Below are 24,757 nucleotides of genomic sequence, written 5' to 3' on the forward strand. Positions count from 1 at the left end.
GATCACTAACTGAACATGAGACATTAATGTGATACACTGCAAGATCTACTAATATTATTCTTGAGTGTATTATTAACAGGAATGTCATTTGTAAGAGATGGAGGCAATTGGAACTGGTGAGGCTTCCTTTGCAGCTGTGACCAGTTTCGGGTGCCACACTTTAAGAAATGTAGTTGGATTGGAGAGTGTCCAGGAGACAGCATCAAAATGTTTACAAAACCTCATCAATGACGAAAGGTTTCAAAAACTGGGTATGTTTAGTCTTGGAAAAGAAAACTCAGAGGAATATCTGGTAACAATCTTCAGATATGATCAGGATTGTTATAAAGAGGACTCTGACTGATTGTTCTCCACACCCTCTGAGGGTAGGTGAAGAAATAACTGGCTTAATCCACAACAAGGGAGACTTAAGCTTGATGTGTGAAAAACTTTCTAACTATAAAACTAGTTAAGTGCTGGAATAAGTTATCAAAGGATGTTGAGGAATTGCCATCACTGAAGTTTGTCTAACCTGTTCCTAGAAGCCACATGTCTAGACTTCTGAGATTTATTTGGCCCTCCCTCAGTGCTGGGGACTGGACTTGATGACCTCAGGCTTTGGTCACCCATCCTGGGATTGTGTCATAATTTTTGATGGCAGAAGGGGGTCAGGGTGCAATGAAGTTTGAGAACTCCTTGTACTAGATGAGGTCCAATGCTGAATGACACAAATTCCATCGCACTCCAGTATGATCTTCCAGACTCTCTAAAAATATAGAGCCAAACAGGGTTTCGCAGAGTGGGAGAGGGAAGGCTGGGTTCACATGCAGGGGACTGCTCTTCTCACATGCTTTTTCTAGGGAGTCAGAGAACTTTAGGCTGCCCAACAGATCAGTCTCCTCCCCAAGGCCCACGTGAGGCAGGAGGGTTTGTAAATAAAATGCAATAGTTATTACTGTTTCCAGACAGTGAGATACTTGTAGCCGCAGTAATGAAGACCCTTTGGCTGAGAGCCAGAGGTTTCTGCAAACAACTAAATTCACCAGCAACAGGGAAGTGGGGATCAGATACCTGTATATGATTAGAGCAGCAATAAGCACCAAAATGACCAAGACACTGAGGAGGCCTCCAGTAATGTAGCTGACGTGCAGCCCTTCTCCTGAAAAAGAACAGCCATGGTGAGAGAAGGACCTTTCTTTGCCACTGAATTACATTTGAAACTAGTGTAGCTGCGTACGCACGCATGTACAAACTTATATACTGGGGTATTAGCAGCCCAACTCTAGGATGGAGCTTGGCACAACTTGAGCCCATCCCCTGCCCCTCAGTGGATCTGGAGAAGATCTCGGATGTAGACATGATATTATTTCTCAAAGATAGGGCCCTTCTGCTCCCAAGTTATTCCCAGCTATGGAGTCAGTCTTCCCCACCAGCCAGACTAAAGCAGGAAAGCACCCTACGGCAGCTAAGCTTGTTCCACCCGAGTGATGAATGTGAGAGTTGGGGAATGCTGGTGTCCTTGAAACTAAAATCCTCTCCTGTGGCCACCTGCAGAATGCCCTGTGGGGGGCTGAAAGAGAGCATGACTGACTCATCCTGGGACATGCCTTGTCCTGCTCAGAATGAGTTTGGGGAAGGTCACATTAGAGTCCCAAACACCCAGGAGGGACAGGCCCTAGCATGAGCTCAAAGTAAGGGCCTGCTAGCAGAGGGAAAGGAAGAACTCACCTGTGGTGGCTAGTACTGCCCCATTCTTCCGGGTACACAGGCCTAGGCCAGCATCATTGTCAGAGCAGCTGAAGGGCACAAAGACACAGAGTTACCATCTCACTTCACAGAGCAGCCAGTCATCTTCTGGGTATAGGGGGAGCCATGCAGGATAGGAAAGGCTGCAGCTGGGCATGGAAGGTAAGTTGTGGGGTAGAACAGGGGTACTATGACAAGAGCTTCCTTTACCTATGCACATATACCCTTCTACCCAGATGCAAGATGTTTCTCTGGACCTAACTCCATAGATCCTAGAGTGTCCACCAGGGTTCCTTCTAATTTTTTCCCCATCCATGTGTGTAATAAATTTTTTATGTGCATATAAAAATTCACGTGGTAGGCTGGAGTGAGTGGCTTGGACTGGGACACGGGCTCAGGCCTGGGGCGAAAGGTTGGGGTGGAGGAAGGCTGAGGGCTTTGGCAGGAGGTGTAGGTTCTGAGATGAAGTCAGATATGAGGAATTTGGGATGTAAGCTGCCCTAGGGCCACAATGGGGAGAGAGTACTCCCTCTAGCACTCTCTCCCTGTATCAGCAACTGGGCTGTGAGGAGAGGAACCTCCTCATAAGTGCAGCAACTCCAGGAACCACAGGATAGTCACTTCTCCCCCAGCTGCAGCAGATCCAAGGCTGAGCTGATGCCAGCAAAGAGAGGCTCCCTTCCTTGCCTTGACAGGGCTGGAGCAGAGACACCTCTCCCTGCCACAGCTCTGAGCAGTGCTTAATAGACTGTGCAGCCACACAGCTTAGAAGGAAGTTAGAGGAGTGTGGGCACCCATCTTGCTAAAAGTGAAGCTGGGGTGCCTGGACAGCTTGTGCATGGGACACATTGAAAAACAGGCCTTAGCGATAAGCAGTCCCTCTTCCCCTTCCCAATGCAGTGAGACTTCGTAAATCTAACCTCTTAGGAAATGGATAAGAGAAAAGCCAGCAGAGAAAAAAAAATTTGCGAAGATTTTTAATCCCAGCCAGAGAAAGAGGCATGTCTTTGCTTGTAGTTAACACTCCAATAGGCAGGGAGAAAAGAGGGCCAAGGGCGAATGGCAAATGTGGGCTATGGGAGAATATAGAAAATACTTTCTATGCATTGAATCATAAAAGTTACACCTACAGACATCTTGTTTGGTTCCATCCCAGCCACCCCTTCAGGGCCAAGGCGGGACTGTTCCCAGTCTAGTTTAAAATGATCAAAGCAAAGCTGCTCCCCCCAACCCACAGGAAACCATTCTCCCAAGTGACAATTTCAGTAGTCATACATGTGAAGCACAGGGCACCAGTGGGGAGGGCCAAGAAGATTCCTGCACAGGCTAGCATGCACATTTGAATGAAGTGGGCAAAGAGGCCTATGCAGCCCATGCTAACTCCAGAGTGCTGGCCAGAGTCCTGCATTGACAATACTGTGGATCTGGACTCTGTCTTTTATCTGTCTCTGCATCTCACAGTATCTCTGTGTGCACATATGTACTGTACATAGGATCTCAGAGGGAGGGAAGCAGCTGTATGCAGCCCACAAGCTATGAGACTGCTTCCCACCTTTCAGATCCTATGTTCCTCCCCCCTCTCTGCAATACAGAGATCCTAGTTAGAGCCAAAATTTGTATTCACAAACAACCTGTAAAAATAGTCCTTGGATATCTATGGATTGGCAGGCCTCTGGTAAGGGCCTCTGCCTTCATAGCCAAAGTCTCCTCTAACTATTTACAGGGTGTCTGCTGCTTGGAGAGTTTCACTCTACCTTGGGAGGATGCAAGAAGGTGGAGGGACATGCACATTTTTACTCTCAAGTCCAGATTACAAGCTGCAAAGTCACTCACTTTCCTTCTTTGGCTCCCAGGGATGTGTGGGGTTTTGTCGTAGAGGAGCCTGATCTGACAGGTGAGGTCTGGCTCTTCTGGCTCACACTGGTTGTTTCGGGAATGGGAGGCACCATGCCAGGAACTAAACAACACAGACAGAAAAATAAGCAGGAGCCTTGCTTTGTGAGACAGGTGGAGAAGTCTGCTAGACACAGATCACTTTCTAACAAAGGAGACCAAAAATTAGCATGCAGAACTCAGACACTCCAGGCCTATCCTCTCCATCAGAAAGCAGTATGACAGGTTTTTGCAGCTCACAGCTGCTTCACTTAGGGTATAGAACAATGTAGGTACTTTTGTAGGCTGTGGAGACCTCCCAAATACTCTGCTTCTCAATGGGAGATGCTAAAAGCCAGGATGGGAGCACTGGCTGTGGTTCATCTATGAATGCTATTGCTCATGCTCTGAACTCACCAGTAGAGCAGGGTCGTCCATCTGATTCATCTGGACATGCACAAACAAAATCAGAAGCCCTGGCAAAGCAGAGATGGGTGCAGCCTCCATTATTCACTCCACAAGCATTTGTACCTGAGGAAGACAAGCACCGCATTAAACCTGGAGCAGCTGAGACCATGGTGGAGTTCAGTATACAAGGGCAGGAGCCTCAATTCCCTCTAAATCAAAACACATTGCCCAGAAGGTCAGGGAATTTTGGTACCAAATGAACCATCCCCTCTACCCCCACACTCCCCCAGTGCTGAGAGAACCATGGAGAGAGTCAGACACCAATGCATGACAATAACCATGTCAAAAAAGGGACTAGAATGTTCCAGAAATCAGCAGAATGGGGACCCCCAACCAATGCAACCAAACAAATCAATCTCTGTGCAGCTGAAGAGAATTCCTTCCTGGCTCTCTGACTTGAGGTTTTGCCCACATGCTCAGAATCTAATTGGTCACCATATTTGGAGTTGGAAGGAATGTTCAGAGCAGACTGGCAGCAACCTGGGGTGGGGGGGTTGCCCTCCCCTTCAGCATGGCACGTGGGGCACTTGCTGGTTTAAGCTATAGTAAAAGGTGATTCTCAGTTACTTGAAGTCTTTAAATCAAACAGTGAGGACTTCAATAGCTCTGCCAGAGGCTCTGGGCTCTGTGCATGTGGGTGAGGTTCTGTGGACTGAATATGCACGAGGTCAAATTGCATGATCCCTTTTGGCCTTAAAGTCTAACTTGATTGTTTAATAATTTGTTCCTGTATAAAAAATGAGGAGTCCTCTCATGGCACCTTAAAGACTAACATTTATTTGGGCAGAAGCTTTCATGGGGTGGAACCCATTTCCAGCTTATTAAAGCATATGCCCAAATAAATGTGTTAGTATTTAAGGTGCCATAGGAGATGTCATTGTTTTTGCTGAAACAGACTAACATGCCTACCATTCTGAAATTTGTTCCAGTATATTTTCCGAGTATTAAAGTTAGACTGACTGGTCTATAATTCCGAGTCCTCTCTGTGCCTGTTTTTAAAGACAGGTATTATAGTTGCCTTTTCCTGTCTTCTGGGACCTAACTCTCTTAAAAAAATAATAATTGACAGTTCCCAAATTGCTTCAGCTAATTCCTTAAGGACACTAGAATGAATTTTGTCAGGTCTGACCAACTTGAATGCATCTTATTTATCTAGATGTTCTTTAAAGTTTAACCTAATCTTTCTCTGTTTTAGCTTGTATTCGTTCCTCCTCCCTGTTAATAGTAATTGGGTGAAACATCTGGTCATAATTAATTGTTTTAGTGAAGACTGATGCAAAACAGGAGTTAAACACCTCAGCTTTCTTTGCATTGTCTAATATTTGCTCTCCTTCCCTACTAAGTAAAGGCCTACACTTCCCTTCATCTTTCCCATGCTCCTAACGTCTTTATAGAATCTCTTCTTACTGCTTTTTATGCCTCATTAGGTGTAACTCTTTTTATTCCGTAGCCTTTCTGCTTTAGTCCCTACATGTTTGTGGTAGTGTTCCCTAGTCATCCTTAGCAATTCGTTTATGTTTCCACTTTTTGTAGGTTTCATGTTATTAAAGAAGTCATGAAAGAGCCATATTGGCCTTTTACTGTCCTTCCTATGCTTCCTTCACATGAGGATAGACAATATTAAAAGAACAGCAGCAAACTTTTTGAGAAACTGTCAGCTCTCCTGAACTCCTTTTTCTCTTCCCATGGAACCTTATCTACCAGTTCTCTGAGTTGATGTGATAAGAGGGAAGACATGGGATAAGAGGGAAGATCCTTTCATGGATTGAGAACTGGTTAAAAGGCAGGAAACAGAGTGTAGGAATATATGGTAAATTTTTCAGAATGGAGAGGGGTAACTAATGGTGTTCCTCAAGGGTCAGTCCTCGGACCAGTCCTATTCAACTTATTCATAAATGATCTGGAGAAAGGGGTAAACTGTGAAGAGGCCAAATTTGCAGACAACACTGCTCAAGATAGTTAAGACCAAAGCAGACTGTGAAGAATTTCAAAAGGATCTCACAAAACTGAGTGACTCGGTAACAAAATGGCAAATGAAATGTAATGTGAATAAATGTAAAGTAATGCACATTGGAAAAAATAACCCCAACTATACATCAAGTATGATGGAGGCTAATTTAGCTGCAACTCATCAGGAAAGAAATCTTGGAGCCATCATGGATAGTTCTCTGAAAACATCCACACAGTGTGCAACGGCAGTCAAAAAAGCAAACAGGATGTTAGGAATCATTAAAAAAGGGATAAAGAATAAGATGGAGAATATCTTATTGCCCTTATATAAAACCATGGTACGCCCACATCTTGAATACTGCGAACATATACCGTCTCCTCATCTCAAAAAAGATATACTAGCATTAGAAAAGGTTAAAAAAAGAGCAACTAAAGTTATTAGGGTTTGGAGTGGGTCCCATATGAAGAGAATGGACTCTTCATCTTAGAAAAGAGGAGACTAAGGGGGGATATGATATACCTATCAAAAATTATGAGTGGTGAGGAGAGAGTGAACAGGGAAAAATTATTTATTCTCTGAGAGGACACCATGGCTACGTCTACATGTGCCCCAAACTTCGAAATGGCCACGCAAATGGCCATTTCGAAGTTTACTAATGAAGCACTGAAATGCATATTCAGCGCTTCATTAGCATGCGGGCGGCCGCGGTGCTTCGAAATTGACGCGGCTCACGGCCGCGCGGCTCGTCCAGACGGAGCTCCTTTTCGAAAGGAACCCACCTACTTCGAAGTCCCCTTATTCCCATCAGCTCATGGGAATAAGGGGACTTCGAAGTAGGCGGGGTCCTTTCGAAAAGGAGCCCCATCTGGACAAGCCGCGCGGCGGCAAGCCGCATCAATTTCAAAGCGCCGCTGCTGCCCGCATGCTAATGAAGCACTGAATATGCATTTCCACACTTCATTAGTAAACTTCGAAATGGCCATTTGCATGGCCATTTCGAAGTTTGGGGCACGTGTAGACACAGCCCACATGAAATTAATGGGCAGAGGGTTTAAAACAAATAAAAGGAAGTTCTTCACACAGCGCACAGTCAGCCTGGGGAACTCCTTGCCAGAGGAGGCTGTGAAGGCTAGAACTATAACATGGTTTAAAAAAGGGCTAGATAAATTCATGGCAGTTAGGTCCATTAATGGCTATTAGCCAAGATGGGTAAGAAATGGTGTTCCTAGCCTCTGTTTGTCAGAAGCTGGAGATGGATGGCAGAAGAAAGATCACTTGACTGTACCTGTTTGGTCCACTCTCTCTGGGGCACCTGGTATTGGCTACTGTTGGCAGACAGGATACTGGGCTGTGTGGACCTTTGGTCTGACCTAGTATGGCTGCTCTTATGATTAAAGCATGATTTTTTTGGTAAAGTTCATCATCATTATTCATCTGCTCTCACTTCTCCTCTTAGACTCACAAAATTCACCATTTTATGATCACTTTTGCTCCAGTTGCTTTCCACCTTCAGATTTGCAACCAATTATTCCATTAGTAAGACACAAGCCTAAACTGGCTGCCCTCCTGCTTACTTCCTCCACTTTCTGAAATAAGGTGTTTCCAACCATATTCAAAGAGATTACTGGCCATTCTGAGTTACTTTTTCCAACAGTAGTGAAAAAGTAGTACGTAATAGGAGTAGTTTAATTCTCCCATCACTACCAGGTGTTGTATTTTGGTATTGCTTTTATTTGCTCTTGACATGCTTCCACCACCTCCTCCTCCTGCTGATTCTGTGGTGTGCAGTAGTCTCCTACCATGACACTACCTCTAGTTTTCTCCTTCTCAACCTCACCCGAGAGTTTAGCTGTCCTTCCTCTTACTTCCTTTTGGATCACAGAACAAGAATACATACTCTGGATGTACAGTGCAATGCCTCTTCCTTTTTCTCCTTGCCTGCCCTTCTTGAATGAAGAAAGATAAGCCGTTATAAGGAAGTTACAAACATGGCTTCCTCAGCTGAAACATCAAAGAGGCAGAGATTGTGCCCTCACAAGACTGAGAGAAGGGTTACAGTTTGTAGGGCACACAGAAGGGGGTAAGTGGAGGGAAAGGGCTCTCTGGTGAGACTATGCACTTATTAAACATGCCCATTGGTCCTGCTGGGCCTAGGGTACCTGCAGCCTGCGTGGCTCCAACTAGCAGATTCAGCAATTAGGATCATCCCATGTACCTGTCTGCCTCTGTGGGGAGACTACAATGATATCCATTAGCCCCTCAACATTGGCCAGGACAGTCTCCTTGTTCCGGCCTGAGTATTTGTCCACTCGTTGGATAGATTTGGTTTGCCAGTCAGTCCAGTAGATCCACCTGTCCTGCTGCTCAGAGGGGAAAAATCAGAGCCATTAGAGCACTTGACCAAGTACGTACAGGAGCTGCAATGAAGAGCATTCATGGGCCTTGGGGGTCCAGACAAAGACCCTCCCCAACCTTATCTTCTTCTTTTCAATGTCAGGCAGCAGCTCCCCCACTCCTTCAAGCCACCTGGCCTCACTCTTTTTCCAGGAATGACCTTAGGTAAATCCCAAACCAGAGAGGCACACATGTGATCTCCCACTACCCTTTAAATAAACACAAGCAATCTGCTATATCCCCCAGGAAGCCTGGATATCCAGCAGTCACTGCATTCCACCTTTACCCATGGGCTCCTCTGTACCTGTGTCAGAGCAAAGGGGTGTGACACCTGGCTGACGAGCACCTGGCGTAGCTTCCCATTGAGATCAGCACTCTCTATACGGTCAAGATGTGCATCCACCCAGTAAATCCTGTAAGGGGACAAGGAAGAGAAGTGAAACAAAGCCTCATTGTTAGTTTTTCACCCATGCTCACACAATGCGCTTCTGGGTCACTGCCTAGCCCAAGATGCCTCATATTAGGTAAAACACTTCAGAGAATCAAGCTAAAAAGGCTTAGGTGCACTACATCTTACTCAGTTCTCCTAAGGTACGACAGCATCACTCCCACTCTTCCACTGACCTTCTAGTATCATAGTCTAATGTCAGTCCATTGGGCCAGCCTAGGTCGGTGTTGATTAGAATTTTGCGTTCAGAGCCATCCAAGTTTGCCCGCTCAATTTTAGCTATGTGACCCCAGTCCGTCCAGAAGAGGTACCTGACCAGACACAGGACAGATGCAAGAGACAGAGGGACAGGTATGAAGCATCACATTATTAAGTCCATTATTAAGCTCACTAAAAGCTTTACTTGTGGACCAAAACAGCTGTACTTACATTTCCCACTAACCGTTCCAGTTTTGTTCATGCATCGCACTCATTTCCCCCCCAGCTTAGCCCCTGTCACTTCCAATCGCCTTTTACTACTTCCCAGTCGGTATCATCATCACACTCCACACCCAGGCAGCCCAGGACCCAGGAACCTGCCAGACTCACACCACGCATCCTTCCTTCCTACCGAACTGGCCTCGTAACACCTGCCCTCCCCCATAGTCCCCTCCACTTGCCCCTAGACCTACCCCTTCTTGGGAAAGGCAGCAATGGCTCTTGGCTCATCCAGGCTGTTATTAATAAGCACTTTTCTGCAGCTGCCATCCAGTCTGGCCACTTCAATGGTATTGCGTCCTGTGTCTGTCCAGTATAGGTTCCTGGCAACCCAGTCCACTGCTAACCCATCCGTCGTCTTCAGCCCATGACCAATGACGGTCTCCATGCTGCTGCCATTCAGGTCTGCCCGCCTGGGGGAATCAGTGCCAAACAGGATAAGGCATTTGAGGTTTCCTCATGAACCCTCAAATCTCCCTTTGCCTCTCCTCTCTGTCAGTGGGAACCCATCATTAGCGCCAGCCCCCAATCCTAGTTCCCATTAAGGCTAAATGTCTCTGCAACACTTAATTCAATACCATGAACTGCTGCATGTGCTGTTGGTGAGCATCACCATATCACCAGCTCTCCAGGCAGAAAGTACCTCAACCTACTGGAAAACTCTGATCTATCAGAGCAGCCAACAATGCAAAGACAAACTCTGCATGAGAGGCTGGGTGCCCAGTGGCCACTTACTCTTGGGCACCTACCTTATGACATCAAGGAAGACATCTGTGTAGTAAATCTTGCCATCCACACTGTCATAGTCCAGAGAGATGACATTGTTCAGCTCTGGGACTGGGACATGCACATCGGTGTGATCACTTGTGTCCAGTGAGATGCGTCGGATGGAGCCGCGGCTGGAGAAGAGCAGGTAGGTCTCCGGAGAAGGGTCACAGGACTGTTCATCATTCTTCAGCTGGATTCCAGTGGGGCAGGCACAGGAGAAGCCCCCAGGGTGGGGTAGACAGAGGTGGGAGCAGCCACCATTCCTTACACTGCACTTGTTAAAGCCTTTGGGAAGAAGGGAGAGGACCTGAGCCTTCCATGTCTTCGCAGGGCACAAACACGCAACTCACCTGCAGCTAGGGCTAGATTGTACATCACCACAGAGGGACACTTGCCCAAAGGTTCAACACTGCTCTGCAGGGAGTGGGCACAGGCAGTCCAAGAGAGTCAGTCTCCCAGCCTGTACCCCTTGATATCAGAACATCCCAATGGAAGAAACAACAAGTGGCTGGTTTCCATTGCCCAGCTGAGAATCATGAGACTCAGTTTAGCTCTGCTATTTGCAATAGCAGCAACAAGACCCCAACTGGGAGGGGTACAGAAGTGGCATAAGCCACCCCTCGCCAGATTGACCCAGGAGCTTCCATTCTAAGTCAGACACATGCAGTCGGGGTGTTAGGTAGACCCACATTAAGTAAATGGCTTCTTAGTGGGTTTATATGTTTTGTTTTAACATGGGAGTAGTTAGACTTTTTTTATGGATGGGGCTATATGAGTTTAGTGTGAGGGAGCAAAGTCCAAAAGAAGCAAGGGATCAGGCAACAGGAATTGGGTGGGGGTGAGGGGTGTCAGGGTAGGACCAAATATGAGGCAATAGGGCTGGCAGGTGACCAAAAGCAGCAGATCTTGAGGAAGGAGTGAAGTTACGTAGTATACAGTTTTAAGGAGACTGTTCCAGCTACTAGGGAGCCGTGTGAAAAGAGGACAAGAGCAGCAGAGGGAGGGAACAGTGAGGAGGAGAATGGAGCTGGAGACAGGAAACGGCTGTGAAGGCCCAAGAAGGGCTGGTGAAGAATTTTACATTACCAAGGAGGGACTGGAGGAGGATGACAGATGAAAGCAGAGGGTGAGAAAAGGCAGCAGCGGGCTTGAGTGCTGACAGGTGGGAGGCAAAGGCTGCAGTAGCTGTGGCAAGAGATGACCAAGACTTGACCCAAGATTTTAGTGGCCAGAAGAGAAAGGCAGCAGAGAGATTTTGGGGACGGAGAAGGTAGAGTTTTTACTACCATAAATGTGTTTTCTCAAACCAACAAATTTCTCTGGGGCCCCAATGAAGAGGCCTCACCCAGCATTACAGACTAGCTATTTGTGTTTGAGAATGTGCTGCACTGAGTGACAACCTCAGTGGAAGAGAGCAGAGGACACAAGAGTCAGAAATGACCCCAAGACTGTGCACCTGGGTAACTGAGTGGATGAGGGAAACAGTTAGTTAAAGAGCGAAGGGAGTGAGACTGGAGGAGGAACTTCTTTTTGGCCATGTGTGGCCTCCCAATGTAACATCAGAAGTGCGCTCTCAATACCAGCTTCTGGAGGGCCCCTTGAACCATAATGGTCCTGCTCCAAGACAGCCTGGAAACTCACCAAGAGGCCGTGTCCTGTCAACAGCTTGAATGTCCATCAGGCCGGGCAGGTTTGCCCTCACCAGAATGACATTGGCACCAGTATCCTTGTCAGCCCTGTGAATACTACGGGTTTGCCAGTCAGTCCAGTAGATGTAAGAGTCCAACAGGGTGAGGCCATAGGGATGCTGCACTGGGGACAGCAGGGTGTGACGATTTGCTCCATTCAGATCTGCAGCCTCGATGCGCTGCAGAAAGGGCAAAAAGAAAAGACAGGTTACTCACCGTAGTAACGGTGGTTCTTCGAGATGTGTCCCCGTGGGTGCTCCACAATAGGTGTCGGGCTTGCCTGGCGCCGCAGATCGGATCTTCCAAGCAGTTTCTGCTGGACCGCGCATGCGCCGGCGCGCACCACTCCCTTGCGCGCTCCTGGCCATGTGCGCGATCCGGTCCCCGCCAGTTCCTCGACCAACCACCTCGGATGCCCCTGCAAAACACTAACAGAGATCCGAAGCGGGGAGGATGGGCGGGTAGTGGAGCACCCACGGGGACACATCTTGAAGAACCACCGTTACTACGGTGAGTAACCTGTCTTTCTTCTTCGAGTGTCCCCGTGGGTGCTCCACAATAGGTGACTACCCAGCAGTAACCCAAGATAGGAGGTGGGTAATTGGATTATGTGCAGCTTGTCCCCGAGAGGACCACTGTAGAGAGACGGGTATCCTCTTGGAATACCCTGTGAAGGGCGTAATGTTTGGCGAAGGTGTCGTAGGATGACCAGGTCGCCGCTCTGCAAATGTCTTTTAACGCAACGCCCTTGAAAAAGGCTGTTGATGCCGCCACCGCCCTAGTGGAATGAGCCCTGGGCGTGGCCAGTAAAGGAGTCTTTTTGAGTTCGTAGCACATTTTTATGCAGGATACAATGTGCTTTGAGATTCTCTGCGAGGAGAGACCTTCTCCTTTTGATTTGGGAGCGAGGGAGACTAGGAGTCTATCCGTTTTCCGGAAGGACTTGGTCCTGTCTACGTAGAAGGCTAGCGCCCTCCTCACGTCCAGGAGGTGTAGGCGCGCCTCTTCGTTGGAGTTACGAGGCTTTGGATAAAACGAGGGTAGAACAATAGGTTCGTTAATGTGAAACTCAGAAGAAACTTTGGGAACAAAGGCTGGATGCAGCCGTATGGTTACCGCCTCCTTGGAAAAAACAGTGCAGGGTGGCGTTGCCATGACTGCCGCAAGCTCGCTCACCCTACGAGCTGACGTAATTGCAAGAAGAAAGGTCGTCTTTATTGTAAGGAGGCTGAGGGGGACCGTGGCCAAGGGCTCGAACGGTGGTCCCATTAGCGCGGTAAGCACCAGGTCCAAGTTCCACGAAGGTGGAATCGGTTTCCGAGGGGGGTATAGGTTTACCAACCCTTTGAGGAACCTGGTAACCATAGGATGGGCGAACACCGTGTGCCCTTCCTCCTCGTGTCTGAACGCCGAGATGGCGGCAAGGTGGACCTTCAACGAGGATAGTGAGAGTCCTCCTCTCTTGAGGTCCAGTAAATACTCTAGTATTGTAGGTATAGGCACCGAAAGGGGGGCCAGCTGTTTGGTAGAACACCAAGCCGTGAAGCGAGTCCATTTCTGCTTGTAGGTCTTCCTGGTGGAAGTCCTCCTGCTACTTTCTAGGACTTGCTGCACTTCCTCTGTGCATGTGCTCTCTAGGGAGCTGAGCCATGGATTAACCACGCTTGCAGTCGCAGGCTTTGGGGGTGCGGGTGCACTATGGACCCCTGGGCTTGCGTGAGCAGATCCGGCGCCACCGGAAGAGGCATCGGTGGACGGTCCGACATGCGCACAAGTAGGGGGAACCATTGTTGTCGATCCCACGTTGGGACTATCAGGATCATCCGGGCCCCTTCCCTCCTGGCTTTCTGCAAGACTTTGTGGATCAGCACTGTGGGAGGAAAAGCATAAAGCAGGGGGCCCCTCCACGGGATCGCGAACGCGTCCCCCAGGGACCCCCATCCCAGTCCTGCCCTGGAGCAGAATCGTGGGCACTTCTTGTTGTGCTGAGTGGCAAACAGGTCTATCTGGGGAAAACCCCATGCGCGGAAAATCGGCCGTAGCAGATCGGGACGGATCTGCCACTCGTGTGTGAGTGCAAAATGCCTGCTTAGCTGGTCTGCCTTCACATTGTGCGCACCTGGCAAGTATGAGGCTTTCAAGATTATATTGTTGGCGATGCACCAGTTCCATAAGTGGACTGCTTCCGCACATAAGGCACGGGATCGAGCTCCTCCTTGCCTGTTTATATAAAACATGGTGGAGGTATTGTCTGTACTGATCCCGACGACTTTGCCTTGTATATGGTCTCGAAAGTGTCTGCAGGCATTGAACACTGCTCTGAGCTCCAGTATATTTATGTGTAGTGACTGCTCCGTGGATGACCACAGTCCTTGAGTCACCTCTTCGCCCATGTGCGCTCCCCACCCTATGAGGGAGGCATCTGTAGTGAGAAAAAACGATATTTGTGGCTGGTGGAAGGGTACCCCTGTTAGCAAGTTCCTGGGGTTTACCCACCATTGGAGGGATTTGCGCACCTCCGGTGTGGGCGACACCACCCTGTGAACGGTGTGTACTGCCGGTTTGTATACGCTCGCCAGCCAGTGCTGCATGCTGCGCATGTGTAACCTGGCGTTCTGTACTACGAACGTCGCCGATGCCATGCGGCCCAGCAGCTGTAAGCACGTCAAGACCGGCACCGTAGGGCTGAAGGTGATGACCTGCACGAGGGAGCCGATGGCCCGAAAGCGAGCCTCTGGTAGATATACTCTCGCTGTAACAGAGTTTATGCGAGCCACTATGAACTCTATGTCCTGTGTGGGGTCTATTTTTGATTTTGCAGATTGATAACCAGGCCGAGTGAAGAGAACGTGTTTGCTGTGACGCGTATCATGCGTAGTACCTCCCCCTTCGAGGCCCCTTTGAGCAGGCAGTCGTCCAGATACGGGAATATAAATACCCCCTGTCTGTGCAGGTAGGCTGACACCACTGCCAAGGTCTTGGTGAAGACTCTGGGGGCCGAGGAGAGGCCAAACGGTAGGACCTTGTATTGGAAGTGTTCGTTGCCTACCATGAACCGGAGGAATCGCCGGTGAGCCGGATGGATAGTTATGTGGAAGTACGCGTCTTGTAAATCGAGGGCTGCGAACCAGTCTCCATCGTCCAGTGCTGTAAGGATGGAGGCGATTGTGATCATCCGAAAGCGTTGCTTGCGCAGGTACCGGTTGAGGCCGCGAAGATCTAGGATGGGCCTCCAGCCTCCTGTCTTTTTCTCCGTGAGGAAGTACCTCGAGTAGAACCCTTTTCCTTGCAGTTGCTCCGGCACTCTTTCCACTGCCCCTATGAGCATGAGATGGTCTACCTCCTGCTTGAGCCTCGCTACTTGGGAGGCCTCCTGGAGGTGGGGCCTGGGTGGAGGTCGTGGCGGTGGGAGTGACTGGAAGGGGATAGCGTACCCTGTGGCTATGATCTCCAGCACCCATTTGTCTGTGGTGATCCTTTGCCACTGGTCGTAGAATGGTCGGAGGCGATGGTGGAATAGCCGCTTCAGATGACCTTGTGCGATGGTAGTGATGGCGCAGCCCTGGATCTGTGTGTCAAACTTGTGGCCTTTGGCCCTGCCCCGAGGACGCACGGCTCTGTTGTGAACGTCGCCTGGGAGTTCTGTACTGCTGGTGCTGTTGATGTCGCCCTTGCTCGTAACCCCTGTGGTACTGGGGACGCTGTTGCTGGTACTGGTACCGTCTTTGTTGAGGGTAGTACTTTTTCTTTTTGTATGGAGGGGTGTAAATCCCCAGGGTCCTAAGTGTGGCTCTTGAATCTTTACTGGAATGAAGGACCGAGTCAGTTGATTCAGCAAACAGCTTCTGCGAGTCGAAGGGAAGGTCAACTATCTTCGCCTGCAGATCCCTCGGTATACCCGAAGTCTGGAGCCAGGACTCCCTTCGCATCACCACTGCCGTAGCTGTGGAACGTGCTGCTGTGTCCGCAATGTCCAGGGCGATCTGAACTCCCGTCCTCGAGGCTGCGTAGCCTTCTTGCACGATGGCCTTGAGCACTGGCTTTTTGTCCTCTGGAAGCGAGTCCATGAGGGAGGTTAACCTAGAATAGTTGTCGAAATTATGGTTCGCTAAGTGCGCTGCGTAATTTGCCATTCGCAACATTAGAGTGGAGGAGGAGTAGACCTTTCTGCCGAACAGCTCTAGCTTCTTGGCATCTTTGTCTGTTCCCCCTGTCCTGAATTGAGATGTCTTTGATCTTTGTTGCGACGACTCCACCACCAAGGAATTTGGCTGTGGGTGGCTGAACAGGAACTCCATGCCCTTCGCCGACACGAAGTATTTCTTATCCGCTCTCTTGTGGACAGGCGGAATAGTCGCAGGGGTCTGCCATATCATAGTGGCGGACTCCAAGATTGCTTCATCAAGCGGTATTGCTACTTTGGAGGAGGCCGGAGGTCTCAGATTTTTGAGGAGCTTATGGTGTTTCTCTTGCACCTCTGCTGTCTGGATGCCTTGCATGAAGGCCACCCTCTTAAAAAGCTCTTGAAACTGTTTGAGATCGTCCGGGGGATGGATGTCCCCCGGGGCCGTAGCCTCGTCGGGGGAGGAGAGTGAGGAACCGCTGGGGTACGTCTCTCTGGACCCTTCCGGTTCCTGTTGGTGATGGTACACCCTCTCACTAGAGGTTTGCGAGGGAAAATCTCGGGGTTCCATAACCAGTCCCCCCTGAGATGCTTGAGTCTCTGTCCCCGGTCGCAACTGCCCTCGGGGATACGCGATCGTCTGTGGGGATCTTTGCCTAGTAGATTGCCGATGGTGTCTATGCCCCGCATGATAGGGGCGACCATGGCAGTATAGGCACTGTTCTTGGGAAGGTGACCTAGACCACTCCCTTGGTGCATACCCTCTGCGTCTGGGGGAGCGAGATCGTCGAGAGATCTGGGACACTGGAGAGAGCGATTTTGAATAGTATTCCAGCGGTTCAAACCCCAGGAAGGGTGAAGGTGGTCCCAGCCAGGGTGAGGCTGGTTGCAAAAATGGAGAAGGGGGCTCCGGGTAGGCTAGGGGGGACCCCTGCCTTCTAGTTGGAGTCTGCAACATAAGCGGAGGGCTGTGAGAAAGCAACTCCACAGCCCTGTCTGGAGAGGGGCTGCGATGCCTCGTCTTGTGTGTAGCCTTCCCCCTCCCTTGAGGGGGTAACTCCGCCCCTTGACGTGAAGGGGATCTCTGCCCCGTCTGCGCCGTGCTCGGCACGCTCGAGGGCGGTGCCGCACGTGCGGTGTCCTCCGGTGCCTGCAGGCTGCGTGCCTGTGCGCTCTGCACCACCGGTTCCCTGGGGGTCGGTGCCGCTGCTTGCGGTGCCGCCGGTACCGGCGCTTGTTTAGCCGCCGCCCTGCCTGCGGTGCGGGGCAGCTGCTTGATTATCGGAGGCTGAGCCGCTGCCACGTGGCTCTCCGTGCCGCCGCCGATCAGCTGTTGCTGCGGCTGGGGCTGCTCGCTCCTCCCATCCCGCTCGCTGTTGCTGCCGGCAGGGATCGGGCTGGGGAGGCTTTCCTCCGTTTTCGCGCTGATGGGGTGAGGGAGGCAGCTTTCCTTTTACGGGCCCCGGAGGGTCCCTCCTGCTGCGGCCGCTCCGGCACATCTGGCTGGAGGGCCTTGTCGAAGAGCAGCATTTTAAGCCGCATCTCCCTGTCCCTCCTTGCTCTGGCTGTTAGTTTTGCACAGAAGGAGCATTTCTGTGCAACATGGGACTCCCCACGGCACCTTATGCATAGACTGTACCCATCAGATGCTGGCATTGCCTCTCGGCAGGACTCACATTTCTTAAATCCTGAAGAGGACATTGTTGGTGAGTCTTTCAGTTGTTAAACGGGTACTTAGCACCTTCTCTGTGCTGTTTTCCCCTTCTGATGGCCTGCCGCAGCAGGAGGGCTGATGGCCCTATGCTCCTGGCCTCCGGCGCTTGTTACTGGGACTGGACTGAAAGCTGTCCCGCTTGCTGTTTGTTTGTTTTTTTTTTTTTGAAAAATAACAACCGGCTAACTTGCAGTAGCCTAAGAACTTGAAAACTTTAAAGAAAAACAGTTAAAGCCTATTGAATACGCTAACTTGGCCTTAGCCTAGTCGGATTCCGTCTGCAGCCAACGGCGATTAAGAGGAACTGGCGGGGACCGGATCGCGCACATGGCCAGGAGCGCGCAAGGGAGCGGCGCGCGCCGGCGCATGCGCGGTCCGGCAGAAACTGCTTGGAAGATCCGATCTGCGGCGCCGGGCAAGCCCGACACCTATTGTGGAGCACCCACGGGGACACTCGAAGAAGAACAAAAATTCTGCTCAGTCCTTTCCTTTAGGCAGTATCTTGAGCATGTGTGACGCTGGGACTAGAATCCAAGCAAGCAACATGACTCCCAGTCTACTGTTCCCAACAACCCTTGCCCACAGGAACCTTCAGCCTGCTTCCTCACAGCCCCTTTCTCTTCTGCAGTCTTTCCCCAGGACTTCAGAAACAGCCTGTAGGAAACCAGGGCTGCAGTGGTAATCCCACAGAAATCTTTAAAGAGAACCTCAGTGTGTGCATCAGCCCACAGCAGCTGTGATCCGGCCTTATCCACTGCCAGCCCATTGGGCCAGCCCAAGTTGTGACTGATCAGCACCCGGCGTCCTGAGCCGTCCATGCCAGAGCGCTCCAGCTTGGCGTTCTCCCCCCAGTCTGTCCAATACATGTATCTAGGGGAAAGGGGAAAACCAAGCATGCATCAGGGAAACAGTAAAGAGGTTAATGCTTCCAGGCCCATTCCCTTAAGACAGTCCCCTGCCAGCACTAACCCCATCTCATGATACAGGGCAACTGCTCTTGGGCTGTCCAAGTTCTGCCACACCAACACCTTCCTCATTGATCCATCCAGGTTGCCCACTTCAATCCGATTGGTTCCCGTGTCTGTCCAATAGACCTTACGGCCAATAGCATCCACTGCCAGCCCATCTGTGGTCAGAAGACCTGAGAAAGTAGAATTGTACCAAGGTAACTTCTCATTCTTCAACACCAGTCAAATAACCCAGGGGATTACCTCTGCTCACTCCTTAGGTCTGGGAGCTGTCCTCCTGTAATACCTATAGAATTTCTACCTCAGCCCCCATACAGCTGAAAACCCCAAGTAATCCCCCGTAAGGCTGCCACATGAAGACCCAGTGCACTTCAGCAAAGCAGCCCTCACCTGTGGTGATGATATCCTCATACTGTGAGCCATCCAGGGCAGCCCTGCTGATTTTCCGCAATGTGCTGTCAGACCAGTAAACCTTTCCTGGGAGGGAAATAGGAAAAATTAAAAACCCGCAAACTCCTTTAAATCAGCCAGTCCTCCCTGAGGTTCTACAGCAGCAGAGTCATGCAATCAGTGGTCTGTCAGAATCCAATGCCACAGAGGCACTGTAATTCAATGGAAGGGATAGAAAAGTCACAGTTCCTCCAATTCCAGCTGGGAGGTGCCAGAGTGAATGGTGAGGAGCCCTGGCTCTGGGGAGATCGCAGCTGCTCTTGAAACAGTCCCTGCACAGCACGTCACAGTTTATTATTAAAATGTTACTGACTAAAGTATAATCAGACCCACCTCTGGTTTCAGGAGGCTCTCAGGCAACAAGTCAGACATTCTAACACACCATACAAAATGAGCTTCAACCCAGACATATAATGCCAGATACTCAGGCCAGGTCAACCCAGTCACATTGCTCAGGGATGCAAAAAATCCGCATCTCTGAGAGACACGGACAGAATTCTTCTGTCAACCTAGCTACTGCCTCCTGGCCACGTGGGTTAACTGTGCAGACGGGCCAATCCCTCCCACCTCTGGAGTGAACACCTACACCTGAAGCATTACAGCTGCAACTGTGCTGCTGTAGCATTTTGAGTGTACGCAAGCCCTCACCGTAACTCAACAGCCACTAGCACAGGATTTTTTACATTAACACAATTTAGCTAGGAGGCCAAATTATTTAAATTCAGATTATGTGAGCCTGTCTGAGAGGACCAAGCCACTTATTCCAGCTAGCTGGGGTTGCAGCCCTGCACGTCAAACAACTGGGGCCTGTCTTAGAATTACAACAGTGCTGGAGAAAGAGATTCTATGCAGCAGGCAGCAATTGGAGAAACAAGAGCCCTACATCTGTCCCATGATTATAACACTGAGTGATAACACTGGCAGTGCCTGCCCTCAGAGAGAGACTGCCACTGGAGAGTTGCAGCCCTGCAGCAAAACATGATGAAGGTGGTTAGATATACAAGGCAGTTCAGACCTTCTTGGGGATCCACTCCAATGGCAATGGTGTTTTTCATGGTGACATTGACTGAGACAACGACGTCTGCAAAATACGGGATATCCAAGGAGACCATGCGGATGTCTGTTCTTCTAGCAAAGATCAGGAAGCTGGTCATGCCTGCAGAGAGTTGGGGACAGACCAATGGTGTCAGTGAAGGGCAGGGACAAGGTCAAGCCAACTGTCCCTGAGAAACCATCTGCTGAATCGTATCCCTGAGCCACTGAAGAGACAGCTTCAGCCTTAAGAGAGGAGGGAAGGTCTTAGACCTGAAACACCATAAGCAGAAAAACTTGGCAACTCTGCTGGAGTTCTGCTGAGTAACACAGCACAGTTCTCTAGTTACCAGTGGGGTGAGATGGGCAAAGCCCTCATGGAAGTGTTAATTGTGGAGGGAGTGGAAATCAGTTTTCTTGCTGAAGAGAGCAGGAACGGACCCGTGCAGCTATTGCTTCAAAGGCCTGAAGCCAGGAGTCTCCATGGTACCAAGGAGGAAGGTGGCCGTGAGGTGGAGGGGCAGGTTCTGTGCAGCCCCACTAAAGAGCAGTGGTGTCTAATGCACTATCTGTTTGCCACACCTGGCGAACTGGACAGCACAGTGTGGCGAAGCGGCTCGTTAGAGCACACTCTGCCTCTCTGCGCTAGCTAGCGCCCTACCACTTGGTGGGACAAGCATGGCAGCAGCGGCGGAGGCAGCTCTTCTGTGGCTCGCTTGGGCCATGGGACAGCTCACACGGGCACCTCGAGGCAGGGCAGCTCAGGGCTCGAGCAGCTTGTGCAGCAGCTCGGGGCTCAGGTGTCCCAGTGCAGTGCGGCTCGCACAGCGGCTCGGGGCTCAGGCAGCTCGCATGGCTAGCGTGGCAGCTCAGGGCCGGGCAGCTTGTCTTGGGCCTCGGGTGGCTCAGGGTAACACAGCTCGCATGTGGCTCAGGGCTCAGGTGGCTCCAGTGAGTCACCAGCAATTTGCGCAGGGGGTAGGGAGGCGGTAGGGTGCCTGGCTTGGGGTGGGGAGTCACCTGGCTGGGGAGCATGTGGCAATTCATTCAATTGCTTTTGGACACCACTGCTATAGAGTGTAGCAACTTTCCCAGAAGGGACTTAGCCCACTTCGAACTCAGACAGATCTGTGGGAGAGACTGACACACAGAGGAACCACATGGAATCATGCTGGTGAAGTTTTCTTTTTGGACAATTTAATCTCCCCAAACCGTTCCTGTGGCACCCCAATCCAACCCACAGACTTTCACCACCTGTCCTGAGAGCACAAGCACTACATGTGCTTCTCAAGGGACTAGGGAAGGTGGAGTTGCACCCCAGTCCCGTGATGAGTGGGTTCCAGTAACTAGTGCCCAGGGGCCAGAGATGCAATGTGGAGCCTGAAATCCAGCTGCAGAGGAGACTCTACAGGGGACACTTACCAGGTGAGCAGGTCTTGCCATCAGGTTGGAGGTTGATACCAGTGGGACAGGTACAGCTATAACCTTTAGGGAGTGGAGCGAGGAGGCACAGGTGGCTGCAGCCACCATTATTAATGCCACATGCTGTGTGTACTGGAGGGGAGAGAGGAGAAAACCATGAGGCGCAGGCACACACCTGAGAGCTCAGCACTGGGCTCCCGGAGGGATGGCCACTATCAATGGGGGCAACAGTAAGAGAGGCATAGGATGGGGATGTGGGCACACACTGTCATTAAGAGGCCAGTAGGGATTTAATCATACACTCACACTCTCATCAGATGTGCAGGGCAGCCAGAGCCTGGGTGAGTTCAGAGCTCCCTCTGTGTGTGTGTGTGTGGGTGGGTGGGTGGAGCGGGGGGTGTTGGGAGGCTGACTCTGTACCTGTAGGCCTGTGCCGGTGGAAAACATGGATGTCCATGAGGTTCTCCAAGTTGTGCTGCAGTGTTTCGCGAGCCTGTCCTGTCCTCTTCTCTGCACTCTGGATGCTCTTGGCCTGCCAGTCCGTCCAGTAGATCCGCTCACCATAAAGAGTTAGTCCAAATGGGTGGGGTAGATTGCTTCCAATCAGCACCTGTCAGCCGCACCAGAAAGAGTCCCCAGGAAATCACATGGTGGTGTTTCCTTTCACCCCTCCAAACATCCCTTAGAACAGAGGAAGCTTGGAGAACAACAAAGGTGAGAAGGAAATTGACCGGTAGCATTGAGGTGGGGAAAGGTTGGTGTGGGGCAGGTGGCTGCCCACATCAATGAGGCTCTTTTCTCTCTGTGCAAATAGATGACAGTATCTCAATTTGGGAACTTTACCTCAATTTGGCCCATGCCATTCATTCCTGCCAGTGCTTTGCCCACTAGGACAGGCATGCAGCACCCCACCCTTCCCTTTCCTACTGCCTGGGTTCTCTCACCTTTCTTTCATTGCCATCCAAGTTGGCATACTCAATGGTCTTCATGCCAGCATCTGCCCAATACAGGCGCTGAGATGCATAGTCAATGGCCAGCCCATTGGGCCATGTCAGGTTGGAGGAGATGATCACCAGTCGGCTGGAGGCATCCATACCAGCACGCTCTATCTTCGGGTTGGCCCCCCAGTCCGTCCAGTACATGAACCTGAAAACAGAGCCCAAAGGGAAGTGAGCACTTGCACTCCTACCCCTGCTCACCATTCCACAGAGCCAAGTGGCTTGGTGCCTTCAGCAGCCCATGGAAAACAGTGTCAGGCTAACATGACCTGTACTTCCATCTCCAGAGCCCTGCCACCTTTTTATGCACATTGTCCTGGTCCAGCACCCATACCCACTCCTCTGTCAAGAGCCTAGCAAGGAGGAGGGAGATAGTAAGATTCAAATAGGATGCAGAAGCAAGTTGGCTTATTACTGCCTTTAGAAGAGATTTCTTAATTGTCTTCAAATCCCTCCAATCATGAAATGGAGGCAGAGCTGTTCTGTACCAGCCTCCCAATGAACAATGAAGAGAACATTCAATATCTACTCCAGTCTTCCAGTGCTTGAGAAGGAGAGCTGCCAAGACTGGGCTCAGCCACCCATCTTAGCCTGATGGTTGGCTCTGCAAGGTGCTGTGGCTCAAAGGCAGAAGCTTTTATGACAACATTCACTTCCCACAAACCTCTTGTTCTGAGATTTGCTTTCTGTGGAAGAGTGAAACCTTGGAGATTCTCATTGGAAAGCATATTCCTGGACCAAGGGCCCACTGATTCTACAAAGAATGTGCAACCTACAATGCTTGCACTCATTTAACTGGTGATAATCCACTGTAATTCACTTCTGACTTCAGATTAACCTAATACCCCAGCAAACAGCAGAGGCCTCACAAGAACTCATCTTAGATGTTGACTGAACAAAAAATAAATCAATAAAAGCCTCAGTTTCTTCTCAAGCTCATTTTACACTAGCGTAACAATATGGACTTCCGTGGGTTACACATGATTTATGCTGTGTGAGAATGGGATAAGGCCCAAAATAACAGCTATCACTTAGAGCTGCCTATTCTAGACATGCCAGCTCCTCGTCTTGCTAATGCCATCAGAAAGCCAATCCTTCTTTGCAGACCTTGGTAGACCAGTTATGGAAGCCTTGGGGTCTCTCTGAAGCTCCCAGGTGTCCAATAGCAATGGTACAATGACTCAAACCCCAACTCAGACACACATGTAATCCTCAGGGGAAAGAAGTTCTCACCCTCCAACAGGATCCACCACAATATCTCTTGGTCTGTCTAGGTTCTCCCAGATTAGTACAGTCCTCATGGTCCCATCTGTGTTGGAGACCTCTATCCGGTCTGTTCCTGCAAGAGAGAGGGGAGCAAACTGACTTACTCGCAGACAACTTGGATGCTCAATGTCTCAACTATGGAAACCTTGTGCAGCTGGGAGAAAGTGCTCTGCCAGGCCATCACGGGGATCTAGCTAAGTCGCTGAGGATGTCTAGGAGGATATCTTCCAAACATACCTCAAAGCCCTAATTCTCTGGAAGGAATAGCCTGCAGATTCTAACCATGGTGATGCTGAGATGCTTCGTTGGAACGCACAAATGAGAGCACCCTGTGGACTCTACAGCAAGCAGCTCACAGATATTGTTCTCAGAAACACGTTCTTGCAGACATCAGCAGGTTCCTGCTTCATCAGGAAGGTGGGAAAGGAGAACCCATGTTTGTCAAATAGAGAAAGACTAATTTGAGAGAGCCAGAGATTGGGCAGCCTAACTGATACTGAGTTTTTATGAACAGCAAAGATTACACCTGATAGAAAGCAGAAGACCCCAGTACCTGCATCAGTCCAATACAGCTTGTTGGTGACCCAATCGATAGCCAATCCAGCTGGGCTTTCCAAGCTGGTGTCCACCACAACCTGAGCAAGAACCAAAGCAAAAGTCACCAAACAGGAAACTTCAGTGAGAAAAGTTTCAAAGCCTGGAATTCTACCTGTTCACTGCCTGCAACGCAAATAATTCAGGCTGATAAAATCCAAGCAGGAAAAATCCACAGGAGAAGAAGTGTTGAGGACATCAGAATTCAAACATGTCATTTAAAGAATAGCTGTTGGACACCCCCATATTCTACTATTATTTCATTCCCCCACTGCCAAACTCTTGAGCTCTGTCACTGGCAGCTTGAGCATAAGCCAAAGGGCGAACACAATGCTTGACACACACGCTGCTCTTGCTGAGCCAGGGAAAAGGGGATTTAGAGCCTTTTTCAGCTGCGCT

The 24,757-nt window shown here is 50.1% G+C and overlaps 1 protein-coding gene across 7 annotated transcripts in view; it reads right to left on the reverse strand.

The window, feature by feature from the left end:
• LRP4 (LDL receptor related protein 4) overlaps nucleotides 1–24,757 on the reverse strand; it is a 107,188-nt gene that overhangs the window by 6,495 nt on the left and 75,936 nt on the right. For 5 of the 7 annotated variants that reach the window (XM_074997612.1, XM_074997611.1, XM_074997617.1 and 2 more), the window contains 20 exons: nucleotides 24,318–24,399; nucleotides 23,732–23,837; nucleotides 22,445–22,646; nucleotides 21,921–22,110; nucleotides 21,501–21,632; nucleotides 20,062–20,202; nucleotides 18,987–19,073; nucleotides 18,598–18,769; nucleotides 18,336–18,498; nucleotides 11,745–11,970; nucleotides 10,085–10,388; nucleotides 9,530–9,748; nucleotides 9,035–9,169; nucleotides 8,715–8,823; nucleotides 8,232–8,376; nucleotides 4,015–4,128; nucleotides 3,559–3,682; nucleotides 2,646–2,798; nucleotides 1,708–1,775; nucleotides 1,051–1,138 (listed from right to left, as the gene is read on the reverse strand). In XM_074997612.1, the coding sequence (XP_074853713.1) occupies nucleotides 1,051–1,138; nucleotides 1,708–1,775; nucleotides 2,646–2,798; nucleotides 3,559–3,682; nucleotides 4,015–4,128; nucleotides 8,232–8,376; nucleotides 8,715–8,823; nucleotides 9,035–9,169; nucleotides 9,530–9,748; nucleotides 10,085–10,388; nucleotides 11,745–11,970; nucleotides 18,336–18,498; nucleotides 18,598–18,769; nucleotides 18,987–19,073; nucleotides 20,062–20,202; nucleotides 21,501–21,632; nucleotides 21,921–22,110; nucleotides 22,445–22,646; nucleotides 23,732–23,837; nucleotides 24,318–24,399 (2,960 nt within the window). The remainder of the gene's footprint in view (nucleotides 1–1,050; nucleotides 1,139–1,707; nucleotides 1,776–2,645; nucleotides 2,799–3,558; nucleotides 3,683–4,014; nucleotides 4,129–8,231; nucleotides 8,377–8,714; nucleotides 8,824–9,034; nucleotides 9,170–9,529; nucleotides 9,749–10,084; nucleotides 10,389–11,744; nucleotides 11,971–18,335; nucleotides 18,499–18,597; nucleotides 18,770–18,986; nucleotides 19,074–20,061; nucleotides 20,203–21,500; nucleotides 21,633–21,920; nucleotides 22,111–22,444; nucleotides 22,647–23,731; nucleotides 23,838–24,317; nucleotides 24,400–24,757) is intronic. The other 2 variants (XM_074997614.1, XM_074997613.1) reach the window with 1 other exon arrangement.

Source organism: Carettochelys insculpta, chromosome 6 (assembly GCF_033958435.1).
Source record: "Carettochelys insculpta isolate YL-2023 chromosome 6, ASM3395843v1, whole genome shotgun sequence".
In the NCBI taxonomy this organism is placed as follows: Eukaryota; Metazoa; Chordata; order Testudines; family Carettochelyidae; genus Carettochelys; species Carettochelys insculpta.